General features: G+C 38.8%; 1 protein-coding gene across 10 annotated transcripts in view; it reads right to left on the bottom strand.

Moving 5' to 3' along the window:
- Positions 1–25,068, bottom strand: part of tcf3b (transcription factor 3b) — a 35,637-nt gene extending 10,569 nt beyond the window's left edge. For 8 of the 10 annotated variants that reach the window (XM_007569153.2, XM_007569157.2, XM_007569155.2 and 5 more), the window contains exons 1-8: positions 24,508–24,970; positions 20,921–21,017; positions 16,850–16,922; positions 9,724–9,800; positions 7,084–7,156; positions 6,614–6,654; positions 6,264–6,396; positions 5,003–5,049 (exon numbers count right to left, since the gene is read on the bottom strand). In XM_007569153.2, the coding sequence (XP_007569215.1) occupies positions 5,003–5,049; positions 6,264–6,396; positions 6,614–6,654; positions 7,084–7,156; positions 9,724–9,800; positions 16,850–16,922; positions 20,921–20,995 (519 nt within the window). In that variant the 5' untranslated portion in view covers positions 20,996–21,017; positions 24,508–24,970. The other 2 variants (XM_007569154.2, XM_007569163.2) reach the window with 2 other exon arrangements.
- Positions 25,069–27,458: the final 2,390 nt, after the last annotated feature.

Genomic DNA, 27,458 nt, shown 5'->3' with positions numbered 1-27,458 from the left:
GCCTGCAGGGACGGGACTTGAAGATCACACCGATTTGGATGAAAATAGCATGCCGAAATAGACATTTAAAAAAAAATCATAAACATTATGTTTCAACTAAAATCATGCTGTAGACTGTATCAATTTCTCCTTGGATGATGTCCTCTGGTTCTGAAATCATGTCTTCATTTTTGAAACCTCATAGGTGCAGAATATGGCCAACCTCATCTGTGATGAGCAGGATTGAGCAACACTGTTAAGCAACCAACTGCAATACAGCTACCTAAGCTAATCACCCAACAAACATTACATTGTTAGACCTTGAGAGTTGATCTATAAAGAGCACAATGGAAAAAAATTACAATATTGAGTTTATGTTTCTGATTAAACGTAAAAAATAACCAATAAAGGTTGTATAAAACATTATTATAGGTAAAGTCAGTGTTACATGATTTAATATATTTTCTTGGTGACATTTTAGTGGAAATATCATATACTCAACAGTTTTAAAAAAAAACCTGGAATGCAGGGGGAAAAAAAACCAAACAATTTCCTGCTGACTAAATGATTTCAGTTAGTCATGGACCACAGCCATTGGATCACAGTGGCCTCAAACGGCCACAAGATGGCATGAGGGAGTCTGCTGGAGGTGGTGGAGGAAGTGAGGCCAGCTCCTCGCGTGTAGAGGAGACCACAGTGGCCATGGCATGCTGGGTACAGCGACGGCTTGAATCCCAGTGCACAGTGAGCATTTCCTCTAGCTCCTAGGACCCCAGTGACATCGCACTGCCAGGCCTGCAGCCCCTCCCTGTAACACGCTCAGTATCAGCTCGCGCGCATACCATGCATTTAGTGAGCCAACACACCCATTCATGCACAAACCGAAAAAGCAATGCACTGAAAAACAAAGCCGAAATCCTGTGCATGAAATCGCGTGAACATCCTTTCTAAATGTTGGCGAAACTAAACTGGCAATAAAGACCGAGGATGGACACAGGAAGTCCCTGGTTTCCATTCACCCTCATGTGCCACTCACTCACTCACTCCTCTTCCTCTGTACTACATGGCAGATACAGGAAAAGGGAAGAGAATGAAGGCTATGCTGCAAAGAATGCTAATCCAGAAAAGGGATTTTTTCTGTAATTTGATTTAACAAGGAGAAGTGGAAAGGGAATGGAGAGATGCACTTCTAATTACAGAGCCATCTGCCTGTTCCTGGACCGCATCCAACTCCACAGGCAGCTGGGCTGAGGAGAGGGAACGAGTGGAGGGAGAGAGAAAGACAGAGAGCGAGAGAGCGAGCGAGCGAGCGAGCGAGAGAGAGAGAGAGAGAGAGAGAGAGAGCGATGGGGGCTGGGATCCAGTCAGCGAGAGAGACTGAAAGAGAGGGAGAGAGACGGGGAGAAACTGTGGTGGGTAGGGGGTGGTAAAGGGGCAAGGATGAGGATTGAGAGGGGAGAAAAAAAATTAAGGTCCTGATGATATATGAAATGGGTGGAGAGATAAGGGGTGTTCAGGGGGACAGGGGACAGTAATCTAAATGACTTAAACAAAGCTTGATACGGCCAAGGGAGTGTGAAGGAAACGGGGGATTTAAAATGATCACGGTTAATTCGGGGGGAAACATGATGGAGATGGCTTCATTTAACAATAAGCTTTGAGTTGTTCTTTCACCGGGAACAATGTCCTGCGAATCCTGCTGCTCTAGACGGGAGCACAGAGCCGCACAATGACAGGCACTGCCGGGTAATTGTATTCTCAGGGAAGAAAGAGATTTATAGGGTAAAATCCTTAACTAATACGGGTTTAATGTGATTCAGGTTATGACCGTGTAAAGGCCTCTGCGCACACACACGGAAAAAAAAAAAAGGTTTAGTGCTAAAGATGGGGAATCGATGAAGATTAACATCAAACTAACCCACAAGCGCTTATATTCAACCACAAAGGTTTGTGGGTAGGAAAAGGGACAACTAGGGGCCAGAAGAGAAGCAAATGTTTGTGTGTTTTTGAAACATAAGCGGGGGAAGGGTTTACAGGAACCGAGTGGATGCGTAAAGTTTTTGGATTCAAAGCAACGTTGCTCAAGCTATAAAAGTAGATAAAGAGGAAAATGGATAGTTTGGTAAGGTAAAAAAGAAAGGGAGGAGGGTAGGAGGGTGGAAAGAGACCACAGGATCATCAGTCATTAATCTGGGCTCAGACATGGGGCTAAGAGGCCTCGCAAGCACTGCGCCTCACAACTGGGTCACTCGCAGGGGGGAGGCCCACCCAGGCCATCATGTGGTGCAGCGTAGGCGGAGGTGAGGCAGGGGTGGGGGGTTCACACAAACAGACATCATCATTCGCACCGAAACCCACACAGCCCCATCGTTCGTGGTGCTAAAGAGAACGACAGAGGTTCACAGAAGAAACAGAAAGTGTTGGGTAGACGGGGGTTCGCACCCAAACATCTGATGTAGAAAGCGCCACAGCGTCCCCACGCACAGGTTTCCGAGGCCACTTCAACACAACTCTTACAGGTGCTGTTTAGCTGTGTTGCTAAACAGCAGCTTCACTTGTGTAAAACAACAAAACTTTTAAATACGGTGGCTTGAAGACCTCATCAGGTTCCACACACTGAGCATAAACTAAATATACTACAAATAATTAATGCAAACCAGTTGGAAAAGTTGGTGCCTTCCAAAAGCATTTGTAGCACTTTTCCACAATTTTGCTATGCTGCAAACACAAACTTCAGAGTGTTGCATAGAAATTAAAGATAATTAAAAAGAAACGCATCATTGTAAATCACAAAGGGGGCGGGGAGGCTTTAAACACTGCTAAATAAAAATCTCAAAATCTACATGTACTAAACACATGTATTCATTTCCAAGTTAAAGTGTCTGAAGATCAATTTGCTCACTTTTCCACATGTTCTCAACTTAGTTTAGATCTTTACTTGGAGTAGGCCATTTTAACATGAAACTGTTCACCCCATTGAGGCTCTACGTGGATGTTTAGACTTGTCCTCCTAGCAGATGAGTCTCTGCCCCGGGCTTCAGTCTTTTGTCACCTGTGACAGGCTTTCTTCAGGCATGGTTCTGTATTTAGCTCTGTTCAAGACGGATCCCCCAGCATGATGCTGCTCCAGGAACAATGTGTTCAGGATTTAGTCCAGTTCCAGTATTTTATTTTATTTATTTTTTTGCAGGTGCGGTAAATTCACTCGTCTTTCTAGGTTCCAATCAGGCAATATTCTGGAATACTGCATTATAACCTTACCCCTCATAAAGCATCTCAACATTTTCATCACTCACCTGCCTGCTGTTTCTTAAGCCTTAATGATGCCATTTGTTCAGAAATGTTCTCACAGACCTCAGTGATTAAATTACACATAGGCAGACACTATTTAATAATTGGGTCACTTCTCAGTACAGCTGGTAGCAACTGATAGTACCAGGGTGTAACAGGATGAAGTGAGCTCAATTCAGACACGTGCAAATAATGCAACAATTTTTTAAACTTAAAAACACTTAATTTAGAGCTTTGTATCAAAATTATTCAAATTAAACATTATCAGGAAAATAAACTGGAAGAAATTACAATTTTGGATTTAATCGTGCAGCTCACTGCTACCTGAGAACTTCTTGGTGAAAGTACAGCAGTTCATAGTAATGACACAGTATTCAGACTGGACTTAATAAAAAGATCCAACTAACAACCTGCTGGTCCAGGGGTGGGTTGGCCGTTCTAATCCTGCATGCCGTAGGTCAACACACACACCTGATTACAACCAATCAATTCTTTCCTCCTCCAGCGTTCTGCGTGACCCTACTAATGACCCACTCATGCAAATCAGGTGTGTTCAAGCAGCAAAACATCCAAACCATGCAGGGCACTGGCCCACAAGGACTTTAAGTCATTGTGTGTTAGGGTTAACACTCAAGTGTCCTGCAAACTTAAAAAAGAAATCCACTAACTATTGCTTAAGACATTTCAGAATCAATTTGAGCAGGAAAAAAAAATGGGCGAAGCTTGTGTTTTTGCTTACTTCACTTTGATTTGTAGATTTTCCAACTAAAAACACTTCTTTTTATTTTGTTATAAACTGTTTAAGTAGACAGGCTGGGTATGAGTACACACGTCAAACCTAAAATGTGACTCTGATTCATGAATGGGCATGAACCTGATTCAGTTCAATAAAATGAGTAACGGTGACTTGTATTTGCAGCTATGTGCGGCTGCCGTCATCCTCCCATCGACTGCTATTACCTCTGGGCACGCTGACAAAAAATGACACAAGTTACAGTCAGGCATGCCATCACCAGAAACTTTATCCTGCTTGGACGAGAGCTGAGGTTTTGAGAGATTTAAGATGTTAAATGCTAATCATGAGCTTATCTAAGTTACCACATGATGAACTGTAGGAGTAAATGAAGCATTTTTTGGAGAATGACTTTAAAAACCAAACACAATGTTTACATTTACACAATAAAGAACAACTTTGGTAGCTGAAAACCTTCATTCCACCAGGGCTCCTACGTGAATATACCTGATTTTTCCAGCCTCAACTTTGTGTTTTGTTCTTTTAGGAAAACAAAAAGAAAAGAAATGGGAGAAAATGTGAATATTTTTCCAATCATCGTTTTCTTTATAAATATCCGTTTAGGTCTATAAAACACTGAAAATCAAATGTTATACTTTTCCAGACTGCATAGGAACCATGTTCTACACCTTTATCCAGTTTAGATCAGGCTGTTGAAAGAAATCAGTTCATAAATTTGTCAAAACTACTACAAGACAAGATAAAAGTGCCCGACTGCAAGGAAGACAAGCATCTCAAACACCACCTAAGACCACCTGACTGCAGCAACAACCACAACAATGATGCAACTGGCAGCTCTCTGAGTGTATGTCTGAGCAGACGGTCTTTACTCCTGTCTGCTACAGGACGGCTCAATGCGGGGCGGGGGAGCCGCAGGATATGCACGCAGAAAAGAAAACGGGCAACTGGCTGAGGAGACGAGAAGAAAGGAGTTCTCACCGAGGAAGGCAGGCCAGGGGGTTTCCGAATCTTCTTTGGCTGGGTCTCTGTAGACAGAACATTAAAAAAAAAAAAAAAAAATCACATCAGAATAATAGTTTTAAAAAAATAAGAACTGCAAACATAAATTAAATTTAAGCAAACATTATGCATGGTTATGTCCTTGATCCAATTTCAGCAATTCTGAACACTTTGTCAGTGACAAAGTGTTTCTCTTTCTTCATCTATAACCAGAGTAAAGCTGATTAAAAATATATTTATTTCTTGTAAAAGACAAACATAAAATGGCCGCTACCATTTGGATTTGGATTTTAAGACAAGCACTTATTTAATTCAATTTAAATCAAGACTGACAGGTCCCATTCATACCAAGTTAAACAATTTAAGTTGAATCTCATTCGTCCCATTTGCTTATGTTTTTATTGCGGTAAGCCTTTATTTTCTTTGGTGATTTCCATTTATATTTAATTATACAAACACATGAAAAAAAATAAATAACAGAAAAAAACACTGTCTCCCTTGATGTATTATGAACATATAGTCATGGTGAAATAAATACATGTACAAAGTAGAGATGAATTAATCACTCAGCCGGTTTGTTCATAATTGACTCTGATAGATGATGAGCAGGTCGGTTAAAAGACCTAAAACTGTCTCTATGAAGGCATCGCGCCACAGTGTGTAGATTGATGCCCTTTGTTTATGCTTAAGAAAACTTGGTTAAATGCATACATAAGAAGGATTTTGTAATTCCTTTATTTTTCTGTTTGATTAAAAACTCTCACAGCATATATTTTTTTTAATCATTTACTCACAGAAAACAGACTATTCATAAGAATACTTCTTGTACATCTATAGCATATTGATGTATGTTGGTATATAGGCAATACATTGTTATCTAAGCAAAAGTAAATAAATTAAAGAAAATGTATAACATCAATAGGGTATAATTGGTAGTTTTTCCTAACATATTCATATCTTCTGCAGTACTGATACACACTTCCATGAAATATAAGGTCATATTAAATCATCTCAAACCCGTGTATCTGATCAGCCTCAGATCTTTCAGTGTATCATTTTAACTAGGTATCAAGGGAAGAGATGGGTTTTATCTTTTTGATCAAATCTGGTAAAAATGTAATCTTAACATTTGGAAAACAGACTTCGACATCTTTATGCGGTAAAAAACCAAAACAAAACAAAAAACAAAACAAAGCTTTAACAGCACCAAGGAATGTTTCATGGTTTTTATTTCATTTACCTAAGCCTCCTTCAGGCGGCCTTCTCCGGGGGTTGTTGGGATATGATGGATAAAACTGAGAGCCTGACTTTATGCCAGAGGGAGACAAAGCATCTGGACTGGGCATTGCTATGTCACTTGGAAATAAACCAGGCTAGAAACAGAGAGAGCAAATCTTTTACCAACAACATGCGTGGGGAAAGAACAACAAAAAACATCAACTTCTCTTCTAAGAAACAAAGACGGTTGTAAATTCAAAGCGTCTGAAAAGAGAACTGAGAAAATGGAGCTTCCTTTAGCGATTCGGCATTAAATTTAGTTTCTACTTGTATGGTCAGAGACATACAAGGACTGTGAATGGTGGAACATACCTGGCTTACGAAGGGAGTGTACGGTGGCCTCTCGTTTTTACCTACAAGGGAAAAAAAACATGCTTAAACTTTGGCGTAATTAGAGCAGATTGCTCAAAAACACTCGGATGCAATGATGTGTGATAACAGAAATGAAAAGTAGGTTTTCATAAGTAGAAACTGTTCAGGGAGGCCTTCCCCCTTTTTCAATACGCTCAGCTGCATAAAGCCGCCCGCCAGACAAAACCCCAGGGAGGGTTTCTGCTTCAGCACCCTAACATCCCCAACCCTCAACGGATGAACACAGACAGACACACACACACACACACACACACACAGGACTATGAATGCAGGCACACATACACGTTTCACTACAAAACTATTTTTGTAGTCAAAAAGTACAAATTGCCATCCAATCAAAAGTGTCAACAGTAACATGTAGGGTCAGAAAATTAGGTAGTAGCTGTAGAAAAGTAAATTAAAGGACATACCTGCAATCCCTGAACTAATAAATGGGGAGGACAAGCCTTCATGTTCACTGAAGTGGGATCCCTCTCCGTAGCTCTGCAGGATCAATGGTACAGAATACAACTCAGGTTCAAGTTTAAATGTCTGAATACATTTGTGTTTTTAAGTACAAGTCAAGTCTGAAGTTTCTCATGGACAGTGATAAATGCTGTTCAGACTGCTGAATGCCAGTATTTATGTAGGTTGGTTGTGCATTCATATTGTTGAGCTGCTGTGACAATTTCTGATGTTGCCAGACATGCTGGTAAAAAAAAAAAAAAAAAAAAAAAAGATGTAACGATAAGAACTATGAGCAACATCAACATCAAACCCCATCAGATCTTCAAAGTACACGCGTTGTTTTTTTGAGCACTCCAGTTCTAAATAGTGCCTGGTTTGGAGTTTACTGTGCTCCAGGTCCATACTTTCGCCATGGTGTCAACATCTTGATCTTTAGGATCAACTGACCATCAGAAAATTAAACTTTAATGCTCCTTTTGTGCCCCGAAGTGGTCAGATAATTATTAATCACTTAATCAGACAGTAGGAAAGTCAAACCAGAGTTTCACTTTCAGCTTCTAGCAGCCTGCATACCGAGGTGAGCAATGTCTCCAATATTTTGTTTATTTTTTCAGGTCAAGTTGATTCCTGGGAATTATTTGAAATAAACTATAATAATTACCCAACTTCAAATGTAAATATGTATTTATGTTGTAAAAAGCTTAGTAGAAGTAGTTTAATTTCTGCCAGAAAAACATACCAAAGAACCCCAAAACAAACACCTTTAATTATTAAGTATCATTAATGTATTTGTATTAATATATTTAAGGATTTTTTGTCTCTGCACTCAAATTTACCACTTCCACTCTACATAGCGCAGTATGGAGTATTCAAATGTTTTACTTCTTTTTACTTTGCAGTTGTCATCAGGTACACTGTAATTTCTGGACTACTGATTGCTACTTTTTCCACACAGAGTGGCTTAAACAATGATGTTGCTAATATATGGATCATCAAAGGGTTTCGACAGGCTGGACTGCTGTGTGATGAAGAGGACAGCACAAGCTCAAGGGCAAATTTGCCTCGAAACGAAAGTGACATTGAGAGCGACAACGAAAGACAGACCGAGGAAGTGCGTGACGAAGTAATTTTGATGCTTTTCTATCCTGACACCAAAAAGATGACTTTAATAGTTTTAGTGCACTGGAGGAAGATGAATAATGGCAATCTATGACTTTTCCTGGTAGGCGAAAAGTCTATTTTTCGTTTGAATCTAAAGCAATATCATTCTACAGTGCCTGTAGCATCCATGCTACAGGCACTGTTTGGAAAAGCATTTATGGTATGTAAATTTTGTATCTTACCAGAATGTATTTCATTAAAAGTAAAAATCTTTTGGGGTAAGTATCATGTTAAAACTTGAACACCTGTGGCATATAGATATCCTATCCTATAGACACCTATAATGGTACTTTTTTTTCCAATAATACTCAATTGTCCAGAAATTATGGTAAATAATACAAAGTACAAGCTTCAAGGTAAGCCCAGTAAACTTAAACATAAAGAGGAAAGGACAGTGTAGTTAGCAAATGCAAGAGAAAATTGAACATGTGATAGGAAAACCCAGAAGAGCTTTCATTTTGAGGATACTGAAAGTGTCTCTGTAATGATGCTGAGAAAATAACATGTCAGATGAAAGTGAAGAAGAAAATATGCACACTTCTATCAGTGCTGCACTTGTATTGTTACTGTTAATATTAGTTCAATAGTAAAAACAAAACATGTAAGCTGCTAATAACTCCTTTTGCTGGCTCTGACTGTCGAGAAACATTACAGAGCTAATCTGTGCTGTGTGTGACGTTACCATGACTACCAGTCATTTGTATACACTATGGTAATTCAGAAGGACAAGAATCGCTGAAATGATGCACAACTACTACCTTACTTTAATATCTAATTACATTCAACAGATTCTTATTGATTCTTGAGTCTTAGGAGCAAGAGTGCAAGTCAAGTCTGAAGTCTTTGTTTTTGCATCTTAACTGGAACTGGAAGCCAAGCTGCGGAGTTGACTCCCCATCCCTGATGACATGCAGAGGGCAACACGTCTAAATACAGAGCCATCCTCATGTTGTCAGTTTTCCTATGTACCTTAGCAGTTATCTCCCCTCGGTTTCTCTTTCTAGCTAACGGGAGCAATGCCAAACAAATCTGCATCAGCTCGAGGGATTCAGACTGACTTTCTTAATTATCAACTTGTGGTAATCAAAGCTTTCTGCATCTATTTCACCCCCTGTACTTTGTATTTACAGACCGGTGCCAAGACAGTTAGGCTGGATGTGAAGCTGCAATTACCGCTGGGCTTCAACAGAGGTTCTGAGCTACAAGGGTGCTTGCCAATGCAGGATCCTGGGCCAAGGTTATTAGGTGGAAAGCAAAAAGAAAAAACACTACCACTGCAAATCATATATGGCACACTGCTGTGGCAGTTTTCAGGAGGGAGGCTGTGCATTTTCAGTTCTGGTTGTGTGATTAAATGAATACATGCGAGGGTGTCGGTATCAAAGCATCTGGTATTGCTCCTTAGATATGCAATTTTAAATTCAGGTGCGACTAAATCTTACCCGTCCTTGGGTGGTGAATGAGGGACTGTTCTGTTCTGTGGAGCCCCAGGATCCAGAGCCACTGCGCTCATCTATTGCTGGAAAAAAAAATATTGAGTTGCAAACAGTTAGGACTGACAGGTTAGACACAAACTGCTTAATATTAACTCTGTTTTGGATTACCAAAGATGATAAGACTATTAATAATATTGCAAGAAAAACATGTTTGAAATGCTGCGCAATGTTCCCATTAGAGTTCATTATGGTTGCTGAATACCATAAAATTAACCATTTACTTCCTAATGTAATGCATGAGGTACAATGTTATCTATGTCACATTTAATTATTCCAAGTAAATTTCCCCCAAACAAAGCAAAATGTGAAGAAAAAGACTGAAGCATAATGGTAGAGGTAAAGAAAGAATTCAAGTGTGGCACAAAGAAAACACAGTCGAAGACTGGTGGAGCAGAAAACTCCAAAATACCCCCATCATCCCCTTCTCCCTGTCTAATGCACTAATGCTATCCAGGCTCTCTGGAGACACAAGGCTTAATTGCATGCTGATTTGCATAATTGTGCATATTAATGCAGTTTCCTTATGAATATTCATACTGTGCCTTTGATTTTTGCCTAATTAAAAAAATGTGTGTGAGAAAGCAAAGCAGCGAGCGAGTGGAAGGAGAAAGCAAGGAGACGAAACGAGAGGGAGGCAGGCAGTCAGGAAGGGGAGTGAGACGGGGTCTGGGTGAGATCAGCAGCCTGGTTGACGAGTGAGAATGAGCGATGAGGCTAACAGAGCGGTGCAAGCACCTACACACGCTGCGACAGCCGTGATCTATGGGGCCGATGCCAGTGGCATGGAGAATCAGGCGAACGGGGAGGAGAGGGGGGACCTTAAAGGATCAGCCGTGCCCACCTTCAGATCGGCTCTAATACAGACTCATCAGGTGATGAGCGTACTGCTAAATTAGGTTGACAGATTTTGTATGGAGACACTTCAGGTAAAGCTTGTTGCCAAGAGACCCTACAGTAAAAGCAAATTAGCAAGGAAAAAAAAAATCTACAACAAAGGGTAAACATGTGCACTGAAAGACGTTTGCAAGACAAAGTATTTCATATTTACCAAAAGAAAAAATGTTAACACACAAACATCATGTAACTGTCAACTAACCAGGTCAACGGAGCCAATAAGCCCCCTCCCCACCCACTCATGTTTACAGCTATTTCCAAAGAACTATTCATCCACCTATGATTCCCCCATTTGGCCAACAGGGGTGCAGAGCACAGAGTGAAAGCACTGTGCAGGGGAAGTCTGACAACATTGTTTCACACTTACTGGAGTAATTAACTTGAAGGCAATTAAAACAAGGTGGAGAGCTGCGGAGGTGGCACTGACGCCTATGAGAGCTCCAACCATGCCAGAATAGAGATTCTTCTATTGTTATCCCGTGTCAAATCAAATCATAGCAAACAATGGGGGAAAAACAGAATACCTAAAAGCTATTCATATTTTTTTAATTTATATGTAATAATACAACACTGATCCCTGCAAAAAAGAGATTGTTTTGATATTTAGATTTGGATGCTTTTGCAAATCAAAAACAGTTAAAACCCGGGGAAAAAAAAAAACAGAAAAAAAAGAAAGCTCTTCACTTCAAGTAAGTCAGTTTAAAAAATTAGAAATGAATGCTCCAAGAATCCTGATAGTGAGATAAATACTTTAAAAAAATTGAGAAGTTTATTTCTAATAAGAGTATAATGCACAGCTCAAAAGTTACACAATGTAAAAGAAGCATAAAGTTTATTTTTATTTTACATTTCATAAAAACATAAGTTGCATTGAAATTTCTCCAATCCTCTCAATCATCAACTGAAAAATCTCCATTTGCATTATAGTAATCAAACCCTTCTTATAACTGGTGACCAGATTTTTGTTTATTACTACAAAAATGTACTTAGGTTTCAGTCGCTGTTTAGTATTAAGACCAGTTATGTGAACTCTCAACTCTGAGGCTTTCCTTGAAATCACCCTAATCTTTAGCTTCCCCCCCAGAGTCTCGAAAAGATTCAAGATTCTCTGGGCCTCTTTAAAGCATCTACATTACTTGGTATTGAAGATAAAAAGATAACTTCAACCCCAAATCTGCTGAAGGTATGAATGATTAGGGGATAAATCATAGTTGTGCAAAACAACCGATCGCAGAGAGGTCAAAACTGCCCAGTTTTCTAGTAATCATCAAGCAGACACATGCACCAAAACTAAAATGTATACTTTCTGCCCAGTAAACCTAACAACAAACATTAACAAGAATCCCTGAGTAGGCAAGGGTTCTTACAGATAGAAAATGTCTTAATACTAGAGCAACATGACATGTAGTAACTTAAAGCCAAATTTCTGTTAAAATGTCCAAAAAGATCAACAAAAGATACTTTATCATTCCCAAACAGAAAGATGCATGGCTATTAAGAATCAATTAATATGTTTACAACATACATATACAAATGTAATTTTTGGCTAAATAGAAGAGAAAAATAAAAAAAAATAAAAAAAAACTTTCAGGGCAACAGTGTATTTTCCATCTCCAAGAATATGTGAAAAAACACACGAGAACATTTCTAAATGATACAAGCCTCAAGCTTCCCTCCAGCTTCACTTTTACTGCCATGCTAGTACATTTAGCATGTTAGCCATTTTCTTCAGTCTACAATTATGTTTTTCTTACCCATAATTGAAATGGATAAAAATGTTAACTAAATGTTTAAATTTATTCTATACTTGAAACATCCACACGGTTTTACAATTTGCTTTGAATGACAGAAGTGATGTTTGAATTTACATAGCGTTCCTTAAATGCACAATGAAGCTCTTTGTCTGTGAACTCCAGCTTGTTTATAAGTTCACAAGTTTAATGCATCTGTAATCTATGGGAAAACATCCTTACTAAAGTTTGTTCAAGCATATTTTTCAAACTTGTGGTCAGGCTGGAGACGTTCTATCCTGCAAAGCTTTTGCAAAGGTGAGTGCTAATGCTACGGTGGCTAGCCACTGAAAAAACAGACTAAGGAAATGTGCCCAACATATTCTTAACTGGGCATGTGTTGCTTGTTTTATAAAAATGTAGACAGGCCAAGTTATGATTCCCCAACAGGCCAGTAACAACCAGCATCAAGGTTTAGCAAAAATTTTAATGCAAAGACCGAGAAATTACAGCAATGATCAGAGTTTTTTCAACTATAAAGTAGCAGAGCTCTGCCCCTCCCCTACCTGCTGCTGCAAACTGTTGTTCAACTGGAAAGATGGTAACTACATTTCTGTAGTAACACTGAAATCAGGGTTCCTAACTATTTTATTTCAAAAAGTACTTAGGTTTCAGTCGCTGTTTAGTCTTTTGTCTTCGTTTTTCTTGTGGTCAAGTTAATCTTACTACATTTACTACAAGGCTTTATTTGACCGAGCCTTTCTGATGTAGTTTCAAAATCCTCTGCTTTTTCACACACCTGAAATGGGTTTCAGTTGTTGGGGTGGGGAATTTAATCACCGTTAAAAAAAGTTTTGTCATACCTTGTTTGGCCTTGTTTTTGTTCAGAAAAGATTGACAAAAACCATTTTTTTAAAATTCATTTCTTTACCAAAACCAACTTTGCTGCACTTTTCCCTTGCTTACAGGAAGCACAAATTTCATGACTGGAAATATTTCCAGTCATGAAAAGCCCCACAAGCCCCACCCTTTCCTTTTATTAAGACTTGAGGCTCTATATAAACAAATAGTGTCACTAATTAACCAGATGATATCAGCTCGTTATACTGGTTTTACTCTATAGAGAGAGGAAATGCAAACAAAAGCACAATGTTAATAAGTATAGAAGTAGAGAAAGCTAATCCTAAATTTACCAATTGTTCGTTTTCTGTTTAGTTATGTGAATGGTATGGATAAGATTATTCTAACTCTAATCTTGAAAATAAAATAAGTTATATACTTGTGTTAAATTTGCATTTTAGACCATTTTTATACCTTTATGTCTTTGCCCCAACAATAATGAGAAAATGAACAAAACAGCAACTTAATTTCTTGTTTATTCAGTAGAAAGACATTAAGAATTAAGACTGACCTTATTTTATAACACTTTAAGAATAAATCAAACAACTCCAGTAGAAATTATATTCTCTATATCTTATATTAAATTGAGAAAATAATGTACAGACATGTCCAATAATCCTAAGGAGATGAAAGAGTTTATGTTTAAGGATGTTTAGAGCTGTGAAAACTAAATATAATGAATTGTGGAGCAAGAGGTGAGGAAAATTTGGATAATTGCAGCAAAGTTGTATTGATTTTAATTGTCTTTTTTTTATTAACATAAATAAAAGTCAGAGGATTGGTTTGTTTACAAGTCGTCTGAATCTCCCTAGACTTCGGCTTAGCTTGTTTGATTGTACTCGCATGGAAAGACAAATACTGACTGAAAACCAGAGCCCAGAAAAATATTTATTTTTCTCAACTACAAAGCTTTCTCATGGCTGCAGGCTGAGAAGACATCTAATTTTGCTGAAGAAGGAAGCCACTCGCCTTTCAGATGTCCTTTTATTTTTTTTTTTTGCCCCTCTATTTTTGTACAAGACCTTCGTAATTTGGACAGAAACGTATGAAGAAAACGCAGCCGGGAAAACAGCGAGAATGTAAAAGGTTAAAGGCAAAGTTGTTAAAAAAGAAACACCAGATGTGTAAATTCAGTTGTTTTTTAGTGATCGACAGGAAGCGAGCCTGTCATGTCCCTCGTATTTGTGTTGTTTGTGCGAGGGAGGGGGGTTGGAGACGTTGCCAGCAGCTGCAGAGGTGACTGAGGGGACGCCTGCCTGAAGGCTTGCGGGGCTTAGCCAACTCCCACCACTCACCGTCACACTCTGCCTCCCCTACTCCTCAAACATCCCACAGTTCTTACCACTCCTCTCCTCCTTCCCTTTTGCCTCCACTCCACACAAGACACCCCCGCCCTTCCATACTCCACACGCACAGGCCACTGAGGAAGGGAGAAGGACGCCTAATGCAATTAGCACCCCTCTGAGCACTTTTGTGTTGATGAATAGAGGTGGTCTGGTGGGCCACTAGGCTGCTCGCTACCGTTCCCGCGCTGCTGGGTCTCTGAATATACAAGCTGGCTGGGCTGACGTCAGAGATGGACATTGTTTTGTGATGGTCATCATTTCTGCAACAAATGAGTTTCCTGGCCTCGGGGAACAGAGCCGCTGTTAGCAAGAAAACATTGGAGCAGGGCTTCAAATAAGCATTTGAATAGACGTGAACATAATCACCCCTTTTATTTAAGTGCATTTAATAAATGTGGGATTAAATATAGTTTGGGGATGTAATAGAAAAACAAACAAACAAAAAAAATCACTTGGGTGAGACTCTGCACGTGTTAGCACTTTGACTCCGGAGTTATTAAAGAGTACCTGCAGGATCTCCTGATGTTAAAGGTGACAGCTTTAAGTACCACATTATAATGGGTGTCAATGACCAAGGGCCACACTTTAGGACATGAGGAGGAGGGAGGAATTAACTCCTCACTGCTGAGTAATTGCCTGCTGTAACAGAAACAAACAGAATCCTGCCTTCCCCGGTCTGATCCCCCTATTCAACAAGCTCTCCTTCTCCACTCTGCCCACTCGCTGCATGCTGGGCCAGTTTAAGAGGCTGTGAGCTGGGGGTGAGGCACATTGTCTCAGACTTGAGCCATTTCCTGCAGATCAGTGGGGGTAAGAACCCTGTGCTGTGTTGGGGGAGGAGTGTTTTACACTTCAGGGTGGGGGGAGTTGTTTCAAGTCCATAAGCCCCCTTCTTTGCCTTTGTTCCTCAGCGGCCAACTTCTCACTCTGGGGAACTGGAGAGTGTGACTCGATTTCACACACCAGGCTGGCACGGTGACAGAGGAACGAAAGCAACACGACTTACTAATAACCTTCAGGATGATGGGAACGGCGGCTCAGGGCTTTGAGGGTGCCTGCATGTGTTCTCAGAAAGTTTCAGCTTCAAACTGCGCAGGCTACACAAGTTTGGTGGAAGAGTTTTTAAATACTTCAATAAACACGAGCGTCTCCCTGAAACTGCTTTGTGAAAATATGTAAGAACTGCATTTTTTGGAAAAAGCGATAAAAAAAATCTCATCAGCTCTAAAGAAGCACAAATCGATCTGGCAGACATGGTAATAAACCAGTTTTGTTTTATCAATGTCTGATGTGATCAACAGGTCAAATAATGCAGATCTTTTTCCTATTCTTTAAATGCATGGAAAGAAGGATCTGAGAGCATTTTGCGTCTATAAATGCACCAGCCAACAGAAAGTTCTTTAATGCGCTTTTAAAAAGTTTTCTAAAATGAGAAACATATTATTTAATGCTTAAGTGAAGACACTTGCTTAATGTCTTTGTTTTGTGTTTTATACAAAACAGATACAAATAATAAAAATCCTCCAGCACCCGTTTGCTTATCTTATGTTGAAGGGCAGAACAACAAAGAGGCATTTTTGTTCTTTTCCCATTGAATAAAAATAAACTAGTCATTCATGTTGATTTCTATGTGCCACATAGAAAAAAAAACTAAAACTGATTTTGAATTACTTAAATATTACAGGAAACCTGCAATTTTCTCTATAATATTTGGCTTAAGTTTAAAGAATCACTGTGGCTCTGAAGGTCAAATCTCACATAAAACAGAAATTGTTGTAATTCTCTTGAAAAGTTGGGGACATTTGAGTGTTTTTCCAGCTAAATTGAAAGCTGTGACTGGATGGGCACCGGAAATGTGTTTAACATGTGTTTTCTTATGATTGAAGTGGTAAGTGTGATATCAAAACCTGCATGAGTTAAAGCGAAACCGTGTGACAAACGACCACAAAACCCGAGATGAAAAATTACAGGTATGATGTTGGTGAGTTGACCTTTCAAACACTTGCTTCTCATCTTTCAGGTGTTAATCGTGCAGGAGAGATCTTTATTAGTCACATTTTCTTTTAGATCAACTGTGAAACATCTAGAAATTTCTTCAGAGTGTTTTGATTTGCAAACAAAAGCAGAAACAAACATATGAAGAGGAGTGCTAAGGTAGCACTGATGAAGATATTGGGTGGATACAGAACTGCAGAAGCTTACCTGGCCCAGAGAAATGAGTGCTGGCTAGTGTCATTGTCCTGTTCTTCCCATTGGCTACTGGCGGCGCAAACATCTGCAAGACAAAAGCAGAGATAACGTAACCAACAAAGCAAGGCACACTTCACACTCTTATAACATCTCTCACATATAGGCTTAGGTTTTCCTGCTTCTCTTCTTTTCAATCTTTGATGCTATGTACCAAAGATTGATTGATTTAGCAGCACTTATACGTTGTTTACACCTTCCACCACGACAGTGAAACACACTAGCAAACAAATTTATTTGAAGAACAAACAAAGCCTTGCCCAACTTGTGCACACATCAGACACGGCCGCCTAACATCAGACATCTAAAGCCAGTGCTATGACTAATATGTGCATTAACTAACAGTGATGTCACTGAGCCTCTGTGGGCTCCACCACGAGGCCGTGGTGCGGTCTGGATTTTTCACCAGACACCGCACTGTCTGCTGCACGAACCTAACATTTTCAGAACTGGGGCACTAGAAGTAAATGTGCCAGTGCGGCCTATGATCTTGGTGAAGTGATCTACTCACTCGGACGGGTTTCCTTCGAACAAATTTGACCACATTTACAGAGATCCTGCTTTTTTTCCCCATGCCCGACTCTCTGACCAGCCACTTGGTAAACAAAAAGAAAAGTGCACACTGTTCCAACAATTCTTCATCCGTTTGTCATTGTCAGGCCAAAGTAACCTGTAGACAGAAAAGGGTTACTGATCAACCTAAACGTCTGTAACTCATACGAGGCATGAGTCGGTTGTTGGGATCAACTTATACCAAGGATAGGATTGATTTGTTTAACAACATGGAAGAAAGCTGCCATCAAATTGTCCTTAAGTACATTGATTTATTTATCTAATTGCTTTATTTCATCAGAATCATTATTATTGTCCTGATTCTTCTTAGTGAAAATGACTTATTTGCCTATTGTGCATGTGTAACACTTAAAAAATAAAATAAAAAATAGGAACAGCAGTTCACAAACGGACCTTCAGCGACATCAAACTTTTAAACAACACATATTTTTATGTTCATCGTTATGTTTATGTTTTGTTTTTGTTCATTTCCATCTGTTTCCTTTAAGTCGCAAGAAAAAAAAAATGCTTTCAAAAACACTAACATGGTGTGATATACTATTTCTAATATTTAAAGTTCTACAAATAGGATATCAAAGTTTTCCCTGACTCTGCTGCACCTACCTCACCTGTTGCTGTGCACTGCCAGTCAGCGAGCTAAAAGACTGGACCTACACTTGTCAAATGCTTACAAGAAAAACAAATTCAAAAACACAAGCATTGCATGGAAACTAAAGGGGCATCAACCATTTAAAGGTAATGTCATTTAAAACTGCTTTTGGCAAATTACAACATGTCAGCAAACTCCCTGACTGAGCAGATAGCCTGACTAGACGAGGCTATGAGGCTAATATTGTTTTACCAGGCTAATATTAGCTTGGTTAACTTCTGCAGCAATACATTACTCCATTCAACATGGGCTTTTAAACTAGCCAATTTAATGGATGTTTAAACATTGCTTTTTTTATGCTATGAATCAAATTTAAAATATTGAACATTGAAAAAATTATCAATAAGCTAGATTATTTTAAGAACAGTAGAAACTGTTACTTTTCTGTTTTAAATAAAAAATAAATTAGATAATGTTGTTAATTTCTGTTTTACAATTTTGTGCAGTATTTCTACTCAAACTTATTACATAGTGAGAATTCAACAAAGGCCCATGTGGGACTGAAACCTAAATATATAATCAAAAGTTGTGTTTTTATTATGATGTAAATGTGTTACATTTGTTAGATTTGTTGTGTTAGACAAAACAACAAGTGAGAAAGGAGCTTTACTGAGTATCAGTTCATTCAAATGTGTCCTATTTCTCCAACATGACCTCTGCTACCAAGTATGCATTAACCATTAGAAAATACTTGATGAGCCACACACACAGAAAAAAGAAAAGAAAATCATGTCGGCTTTTCAGTTTGTTTGGGTGAAAAGACTAAACACATCTCTGCTGGAGCTATGAGATGTTTATGTCAGCGTTAAGCTGCAAAAGGTTTCACAACAAAATGAAACAAAAAAGGAAAGAAAAAAAAAACACTGAGCAGAATGTCTCCATCCGCTTTGTAGATAATGTCAGGAGAATAGCTCTGAGAGCAACAACAGTAAAAATCTCTCCTTAAAATATGACAAAAACAGACACAGAAGCTCTCCGTTCAGCCCAGTTTACAACACTGTATTTTCCCCAAAGATCCTGTTAACGAAATAAAAATGAGTCAAATAATAGGCAGGCGTTTCTTGCCGTTATTCGCGATTCCTTGTTTATTTTTTCATCTAGCACACTAATTGCACTGGGAACTTCTTTCTTCGTACCTTTACATGACTGAACGGCCTAAATTTAAAGCTTGATTCGCTAAATCCAACCCTGAGGTTTAGCAATATTTCCACTGTAACATCACAACAAAATGAGTAGGTTTTGGACTCCAAGGACATAAACATTTGAGTTAATCTGTGTCAATTAGGCATTACCACTATTGTAAAAATGTGTTTATATCGCTTATATATTGTAAAGTGGTTTTAATGAGATAAAGTGCCTCAGTGGGTGGGTGTTGTATTTTTAGCTGCATTGATTATAGCGTGACAACAGCACCTCTACCCCACCTGTTGTTGTGCACTGCCAGTCAGCTGCCTACAAGGAGGCTACTGCAACTTTTAACTGCAGAAAACAGTTTTTTGTTTTTTTTTGGGTTTTTTTGAGGGGAATATACCCACTCCCTTGAAGGTCAGTGCGAAAACTAAATAGGCATCCTCAATCAGTCTTCATAAAGTAACATGATGTAAAACTACAGGCTGGCCATCAAAAGACAAAATGTATATATAAATATATTGTGAAAAGCCACATTTAATCGCTGCCACGTAAAATGTGGCTGCGATTCGTAATGTTACTGAGGGCCTCAATACACACTGAATGCAAATATCCCCTGTTCTGCAGCATAAATGTGTTACATAATGTGAAGTAGCTTATTTAATCATTTTATTTTTACAGCATTTCTTTTGTGAGATTCTGACTGGAGGGAGTGATAGATTTATATGGAAAACAATTGTGATTAATTTTTTTATTATTTTTTTTATAACTTGTTGACATTACAGTGAATATAATATTGTATATCACCAATCTCTATTTCAACAGATTTTTAATTTAAAAATCCATACGTTATATATTTTTCAGACATTTGAGCACCAACAGTGTTCCTAGTATGTTGTTTAATACTTTATGTTTATGAATCATGAAACAACATAATATGGTTCAACCCAGTAGGGAAATTGTTTATTAATGGGGTTTTTTCTTGTCCGTAAGTTAAACATTACTTTAACTTCTGTAAAACCTTTAGATTTGTCCCCGGCAGGCTAAATTACTCTACAACAAATAGATTCTTTAAAGCATTTTTTTAATACACATTAACACTTTAATTATGTAAGTCAAACTTCAAAGCTACACAGTTTTAGTTCTTTGTTGTTCAGCTAATTAAACCAAGTTTTAAAATCCCACATTTTCAGTTAAAACTGGTTTCAGAAGGCCTAGATGCCAAAGCAGCAGCAAAAGGGTTGTTTTCAGAGTTTGGTCGATTGTTTATCTGCGGGTTCGCTTGCCCAGTGACTGCAAACCAATAAATAAGTTCACAAAAATTTAAGGTGAGATGTGGCAATTCAAAAGACAAAGAATCTAAATTACATTTAACCCTTTAAGAAGAACGTTATACATCCATAATTAAAGAGTTTTTGGGGGTACAAAAATAATAAGGAGTAAATTCACAATAGTTTTCCATACTTATTCAGACCAGAACATGCATATGGACCCTGTAGGTATGTTTTCATTAGGTTTATCATAATCTTAAAATAACATTTGGCCTTTCCCTTTCTTCTTACTCCCCACAACTCCTGTTATTCTCACCATCTTTCACTGCGCTTCATAATTCAGACCTGTATTGCACTGTCTTCTTCCTCCCAGAACCACCCAGACCGCTCTTCCCCCTCTCTTACCGCGCTGAAATCCAGGAGGTCGCTGAGTTCCTTGTCAGTTTCCACTGCAGCCATTCTTTGCTGCTGTTCGCTCATACCCTTCAGTCTCTAACAAACCCTACGAGAGAAATTTGCAAATACAGGATTTTAGTTGCACTTGCGAGCACAACGAGAAGTTACATGTTCAAGAAAAGAATGATGATGGTAATGAATGACTGAGACTACTCTACTGCTGTCGGTTACATCACAACTTTCAAGATTTGTTTTCCCCTCTCTGAGACACCAGAGCAGGGGTGCAGCGGCGGCAACATGTTTTCATTTAAAGCCACTTTCTCATTGCCAATAAAGCTGTTGTTCACCTTTAAGCTGCATGAAACACAATTTCAGGTCATACGCAAGGGTTGTATATTCAAGAGGTTGGAAACAAGGCTGTAACTTGACCAAAAACACGCTGCTCAGATTACAACCTTGATGAATTATGGACAGATTAGGGAGGAAAAATAAGACAACACGAGGCTACTCAATACGACACAGCACAGACGGGGTCTACTTACACATTTTCCTCCAGAAACTGACTGAACTGATGAGCGCTGTGCGCCGAGTTAAATCACTACCGAGTAATGACTTAAGAAGAGAGAAAAAAAAAAGTCTTTCATTTTACGCAACCCTGGCAAATAAAAGAACCATATGTCGATCACTGCTACATGAAAGAGAATGTAACACACTTACAATTACAGACATAATTGGGACTATTGTTAGCCCAAGGAAATGGGGGTGAAAGGCAGAGCTAATGACTGTATGCAAACACGTCATTACCAAATTACCATATGTCAACTCAGAAAGAAGCTTGTCAAAAGAAACAGTGAGCATGAATACAGGATTTACCCCGTGTTTTGCATTCCAGTGCAAGCCCGAAGGCTTTCTCTCCGAAGCCGAGCGGCAGCGGTGGCGGCTCCGGGGAGGAACTGGAAGAATAGAGGCACTTGGACACCAACAGGTGGTGTGCTTTTACAGCCTCTTTTGTAATTCAGAAATAGCATAGGCCGACGTGACACAAACGCAACCAAAAAGAAGCTAAAAAGCACATGTCTTGATGAAGGTGGAGTGAACACGAATAGCGAAGGGATAAACTGACGCAAAGAAAAGAGTCTGCTTGTGCTAACTGACTTTGGAGCGGAGCAAAGCGGTAATAAATTATCACAATAAAGCAAATCGCTTCATGGGAGAAACATATTACAGTCCAAGTCAAAACAAACTAATTGAACATCACAAAACATGAATGCAGGAGCTATAAAGGAGACCTCTGACAAACTTTTCAACCACAATCTACCAATGAGTAAAGCACATGGAGTGGAGGGCGTGGGGGGGGGGCTTATGTAGCAAAATGGCATCTTAAGCTACTGCTGGATCAATATTTGAAGCGAGCAGATTAGGGGTGGCAGAGGGGGCCTTTGTCACCCCACACAAAGAAAAGACGGGTCATTCTCCACAAAAGAGTCTGCACCTCTAGTTAAGATGCACAACAGTTGTAACAAATGCTACACATCTTAATCCTAATGGCTGCTTTGCATTCAGAAAAACACCCGTAGATCTAAAAGCTGAATCTTCAGAGCAACCAACAGGAGATAAGTGGCATCAGAAACAGCAATGTGCCTTGTTGCTATGCATGTATGTAACATCTAGGGAAGGGAGCTGGAGTGAAGATATACTAAGATTTCCAAACAACGCTGTGAATAAGTCTCTATTTTTTCCATAACATCATTCCTACAGATTTAAGTTCGTCTAGAGAAAGCGACAGAATGACCAACACTCTCTCGGGTTTACAGAGTAACACAGCGCTGCCCCCAACCAACGCATTTGATGCTGCACACTGCCAGCCAGCTGCCTTAAACACTTCCCCTAGCTAACAAGAAAGACAAATTCAAACATGGACGGTTATAGCAAAAGGATGACAAAAACTAGTACTAATACTGGAGACTGTTTATACTACACATGGTTTTAAGCTTGTATCACAATCAAGAATAATTTATGATACCATTATTATGTAACTATTAATCCAAACATTATATTGTTTTAGCACTAAAAGGAATCAGACCATTTGCTTTTCTAAGCTAATACCAATTTCTCACAATTTTTTGTTTATCTAACCTGTCATTTCTCCACAAGGATCAAAATAGATGAAGAAACTTGTGCCTCAGACTCCTTGACAGAGGTAGCAATTTTTAATCTAACAGAAAAATGGAAGAATTGCCAAATTAATCCTAAGCATGCATTAACACCTGTGCTTGAAGCAGAGATTTGATATTTATTAAACTTAAATCAAATTGCAGCAAAGAAAAGCTTTTGTCATTTACAGACCAAAAACGGCTGTAGTTTTAAGTTTTCATGCATTTAAAGGGAAAAGAAAAAATAGATTTTTTCAGTATCTGACCAACCAATGTCGATCAGACGCAATAAACAAAAAATTGACTGATTCAGTTTTCTGAACAAATGATTGCTGAATTTCTAGTATATACACATACATCTTTTTTTTTTTTACAAATTGATTTAACTTATAGTTATGTAACCATGACGTTTTTCCCTTAAAAGTTTTATATTGAAAAATCTAATACCAGCCCATGTCTAGCAAAGTTCAGTCTAGTTGTAAAATAAAAGTGAAGAAAGGTCAAAACTAGAAGCAGTCAACATCTCAGCCCAAACGGAAAATATGACTTTTGTAACTTCATTTAATTTCATTTACATAAACGAGTTTAATCAAACACAACGCAAAAAACAAAATACTAAATAAATAAGGTGGGAAAAAAAAGTGAACAGAACAGCGCCTGCGGAAATGTTGGGCACCAGAATTTGATCAGGACCACTAGGCCCCATCCAGAGCTAATCTAGCTGCTGACAACTAACCCATTCTGTTTACTGTGAGCCTTGTTGACATTATGCTCCAGACTCACCAAAAACCATAACCTCTAGTTTTATCTTCCCTGTGTGGAGCAAGTGCATCGACTGCAACCGAGAGGAGCAGGAGTGGGTCTCCAAACTTCCCGCAGCACATTTTAAGCTGCCCTTCCTCTTACTATTAGGGTTCAAGTCGTGCATTATGAGGGAGATCAGTGGAGGAGACGGTGGGGGTGGGATCGTGAGGAATTTCCTGCCAAATGTGCAATAAAATAAGTAGTGGCCAGACACTTCCATAAAGGAATGTTTAAAGGGTACCATTGGGGGGGTTTTATGGAAAGTTTGCTTCACGTCTGCAGGGAAAATGATTCACATCACAAAGTTTGGCTAAAATACCCCCCCAGCATAACAAAATGGTAAAGATTTAATATTCCTACTTCAGTGGCTGGAGCCTGTGGCAGAAAGGCACACGGTGAAAAAACAAAGAGGCAAAGCCACCAACATTTAACCATAAAGGAGTCATTTTGCAGAACAAAGGAGTAATTTCCTCCACTCCGAGGTCGAGCCGGAGACCAGACAAAAAAACTCACATCCCCCGCTTAAACCACACATTCCCAAAAAAAAAAAAAACTTTTCGAAAATTAGGTGGCAATGAAACGCCAATGAAATTCATGCAACTTCCCCCCGAAGTGTAAGGTGAAAGATTGAGTATTTACCTCTCCTCTCCGTGCGTGTGATATCCAACAGTAAAAAAGAAAAGCGGAGACTCGAAGGGGGGAAAAACATAAAACTTCAAGAGAATTTCGACCTCAGTGCACGAAACGCATTGGAGCACAGTGGATGTCTTTCTTTTGTCCCCGGGAAGTCTGCCTTTTCTCCACGTAGCGCCCACGTGTTTGCTACAATGTAACAAGACTACGCACAAACAATTCTGTTATAGTAACTAATCTCGCGTCTTCCTTTCTTGTTGTTACTACAGAGATGATTTCATTCTTCTCGTAGACATCTTCACCACCTCCGTCCACATTGTCAGACGTAACAACGTATCCGTCCGCGCAAAAAGTGAGGGCCTCAACGCCAGCGGTGTCCGATTTCAAACGCCTTTCAGATATGTGAGAGTTTTCTGTTCAAGGGGAAAACGCGAATTTGACCTTTTGTCGTTTTTGGAACAAGAAAATCACCTACTTCCAATCTCCGGAACGAGTAATCTTCAAACTGCAGGATAAATACGAGCACTAGGTCACACAGCGGAAGGCTATCGTAAGAAAGTTACCTGCTATTACACAGCAGCGGCTCGACGAGATGGCACGATAAATGCGAATGGCTTCAGCCAATGGCAAAGCGTAATAGGTTGATTGACAGCAACAATAGCCAGTATGTTTTAGGAAATCCACCTTCTGCCCGCCTTTTTGTTGACGCTCACTTTCGCTGTGTGCTCAGGGAGGCTGGCTAAAGGGGGCCTCAAACATGCCTGCTGACATCATTTAATACTTAGGTTGGTGGGTCCGCTTTTGTTATATTTTCCAAAACATTTTACAACACTTGGGACTTAAAATATTGCTTAATTAAAACACAGGAAAATCGAAATAACTTATAGTTATTTTTATTTATTATTTATTTATTTTATTAATATTTATCATTGTTATTATTTCTGGAATGTACATGTATTTTTTTCTGGTATTCTCCGTTGCAGTCAGTAAAGGACTCTGATAATAATATCAATCCCTGGCATTATTATAATAATAATAATAATAATTATTATTATTATTATTAGTAGTAGTAGTAGTAGTAGCAGTAGTAGTAGTAGTATTAGTATTATTATTATTATTTCCATGGTCCGTCTTTCTTTTTCTTTTTTTTTTGTGAACTGGCAAACATAAGACCAATACACGCCTAGTAACTGCCTTCTCCAGAGCAGAATGGAGAGGAGGGAGTGAGGAGTGAAATAGTTCAGGGCAAACACTTCAAACGGGGAGGGCACACACAGCATGAATTTTCCTGCAACACAACATTTCTTCTCTTAGGAAGAAAATCAATCTTTGAATTTAGCAACTGTTCTGTAGCCATAGCTGGGACAAAAGAATGAAAAACGGGACATCAGATGTCCCAGATACACACAAGCCTATGACCTACCTCGCTTATTTATTTAACTTGCAAAAAAACAAATCTAGCTCTGTAGCATTCAGCTGGAAACGCACAGCAACAGTGCATATTAAAAGTGCATGTAGGTGTTAGGCAGCTGTTGAACTTAACCTGAGGGCAAAGCTTTGTCAACAAAAGAGGAAGTTTTAATGAACCTTCTTTGTTTCCTGTCTTGGTTGGTACTATGACATGTAAGAAACCTTTCTGGTATATTTTAAAGAGAACAAACAACAAGCCAAAGAACTCCTTATCTAGCAGTCATCAGCAGTATCTCAGATAGGGACTAAATAAACTCATCATATAAGTGACTTTTTGGGCATGATGCCCATGCTATGAGTGTAAACTTTAACAGTACAATATATGACAGCAGAAAATTCTGCCTAACTCATTACCACCTGAAACTTTCCTATATTCCCCCCAACCCCCACATGTTCTCAATGAGAGATGAGATTTGCTGTCAGTAGGTCATTGAGGTAAATAAACCATCCATTGTGGTCCCCTGGGTTACAGAAAAATCCTTGACAGAGAACATTAATTAGTTTTGTAGGCCATCTTAAGAATGTAATGGGCCTACAGCTTTGAAACAATCCCACGTATGGGCTGTAAATGCCTTCACAAACACACCAAGCACACATTCAGATATTTCACACAAACATGAATATCATTGAAACAAAAACAAAATCCGAAAAAAGTAAATTAAAATAAAAAAAAAATTTATGTTATTTCTACTAATGTTTTAGCTAAATTATGACATTTGACCAGATGGGAACATGTGCTTAGGAGGAATGAATTTTCAGCGGACAGAGAGAGAAAATCTCTCATATTCTTGCTTTTTATAGTTGACGTTGGGCCTTGATGTAAAAGCGGTACTGTTGTCAGGATTTGCAATTAGGCTTGTAAGCCCTCCAAGTAGTTTGTAGTAACAGCTGGGTCTGACATGGAGAGCATGTACGAGGGCAGCCAGTCTGGAGGGAGGGAGGGGGCAGTGAAGAAAGACCTGGAAAAACACATAAACTGAGACAGGGTGCATGTAATGACAAGACTAAGCAGAGATAGTTTATGTCTGAGACAAATAAAAACATAAAGAGGAGAAGGGACAAACAAAATTTGTATTTAAAAACACCAATATAATTTCATCATATATATTTATAAAACTCTATAGCTTGACATAGATTAACATAATCTATTTTATTGTTGTAGTTGTTATTGTTATTATCATTAGTAGTATGATATATCAGTATTAATCTCAGTGTCGGCTGATGTTAGTCACTCATTTAACATGTATGCATCGGTCTCATAAGTGAAACAAATAACTGATGTTTATTTCTATGTCATTTGTGTTTTGGGAGTTAGGGGAGAGGGTTTACTGTGTGGTATTTGTCTGAACCTGTTACTGTCATCTTGCGACGTTACACGATTGTGAGGTGTTTAACTGAAGCAGTTCAATGGTGTGATTGTTTATTTGTTTTATTTTTTTTATTTTTTTATTTTTGATTGGTTGGGGCTTTATGACATTTTTGGAAGG

This window comes from Poecilia formosa, unplaced genomic scaffold, assembly GCF_000485575.1.
Source record: "Poecilia formosa unplaced genomic scaffold, Poecilia_formosa-5.1.2 Scaffold237, whole genome shotgun sequence".
In the NCBI taxonomy this organism is placed as follows: domain Eukaryota; kingdom Metazoa; phylum Chordata; class Actinopteri; order Cyprinodontiformes; family Poeciliidae; genus Poecilia; species Poecilia formosa.
This window is presented reverse-complemented; position numbering and strand designations above follow the sequence as displayed.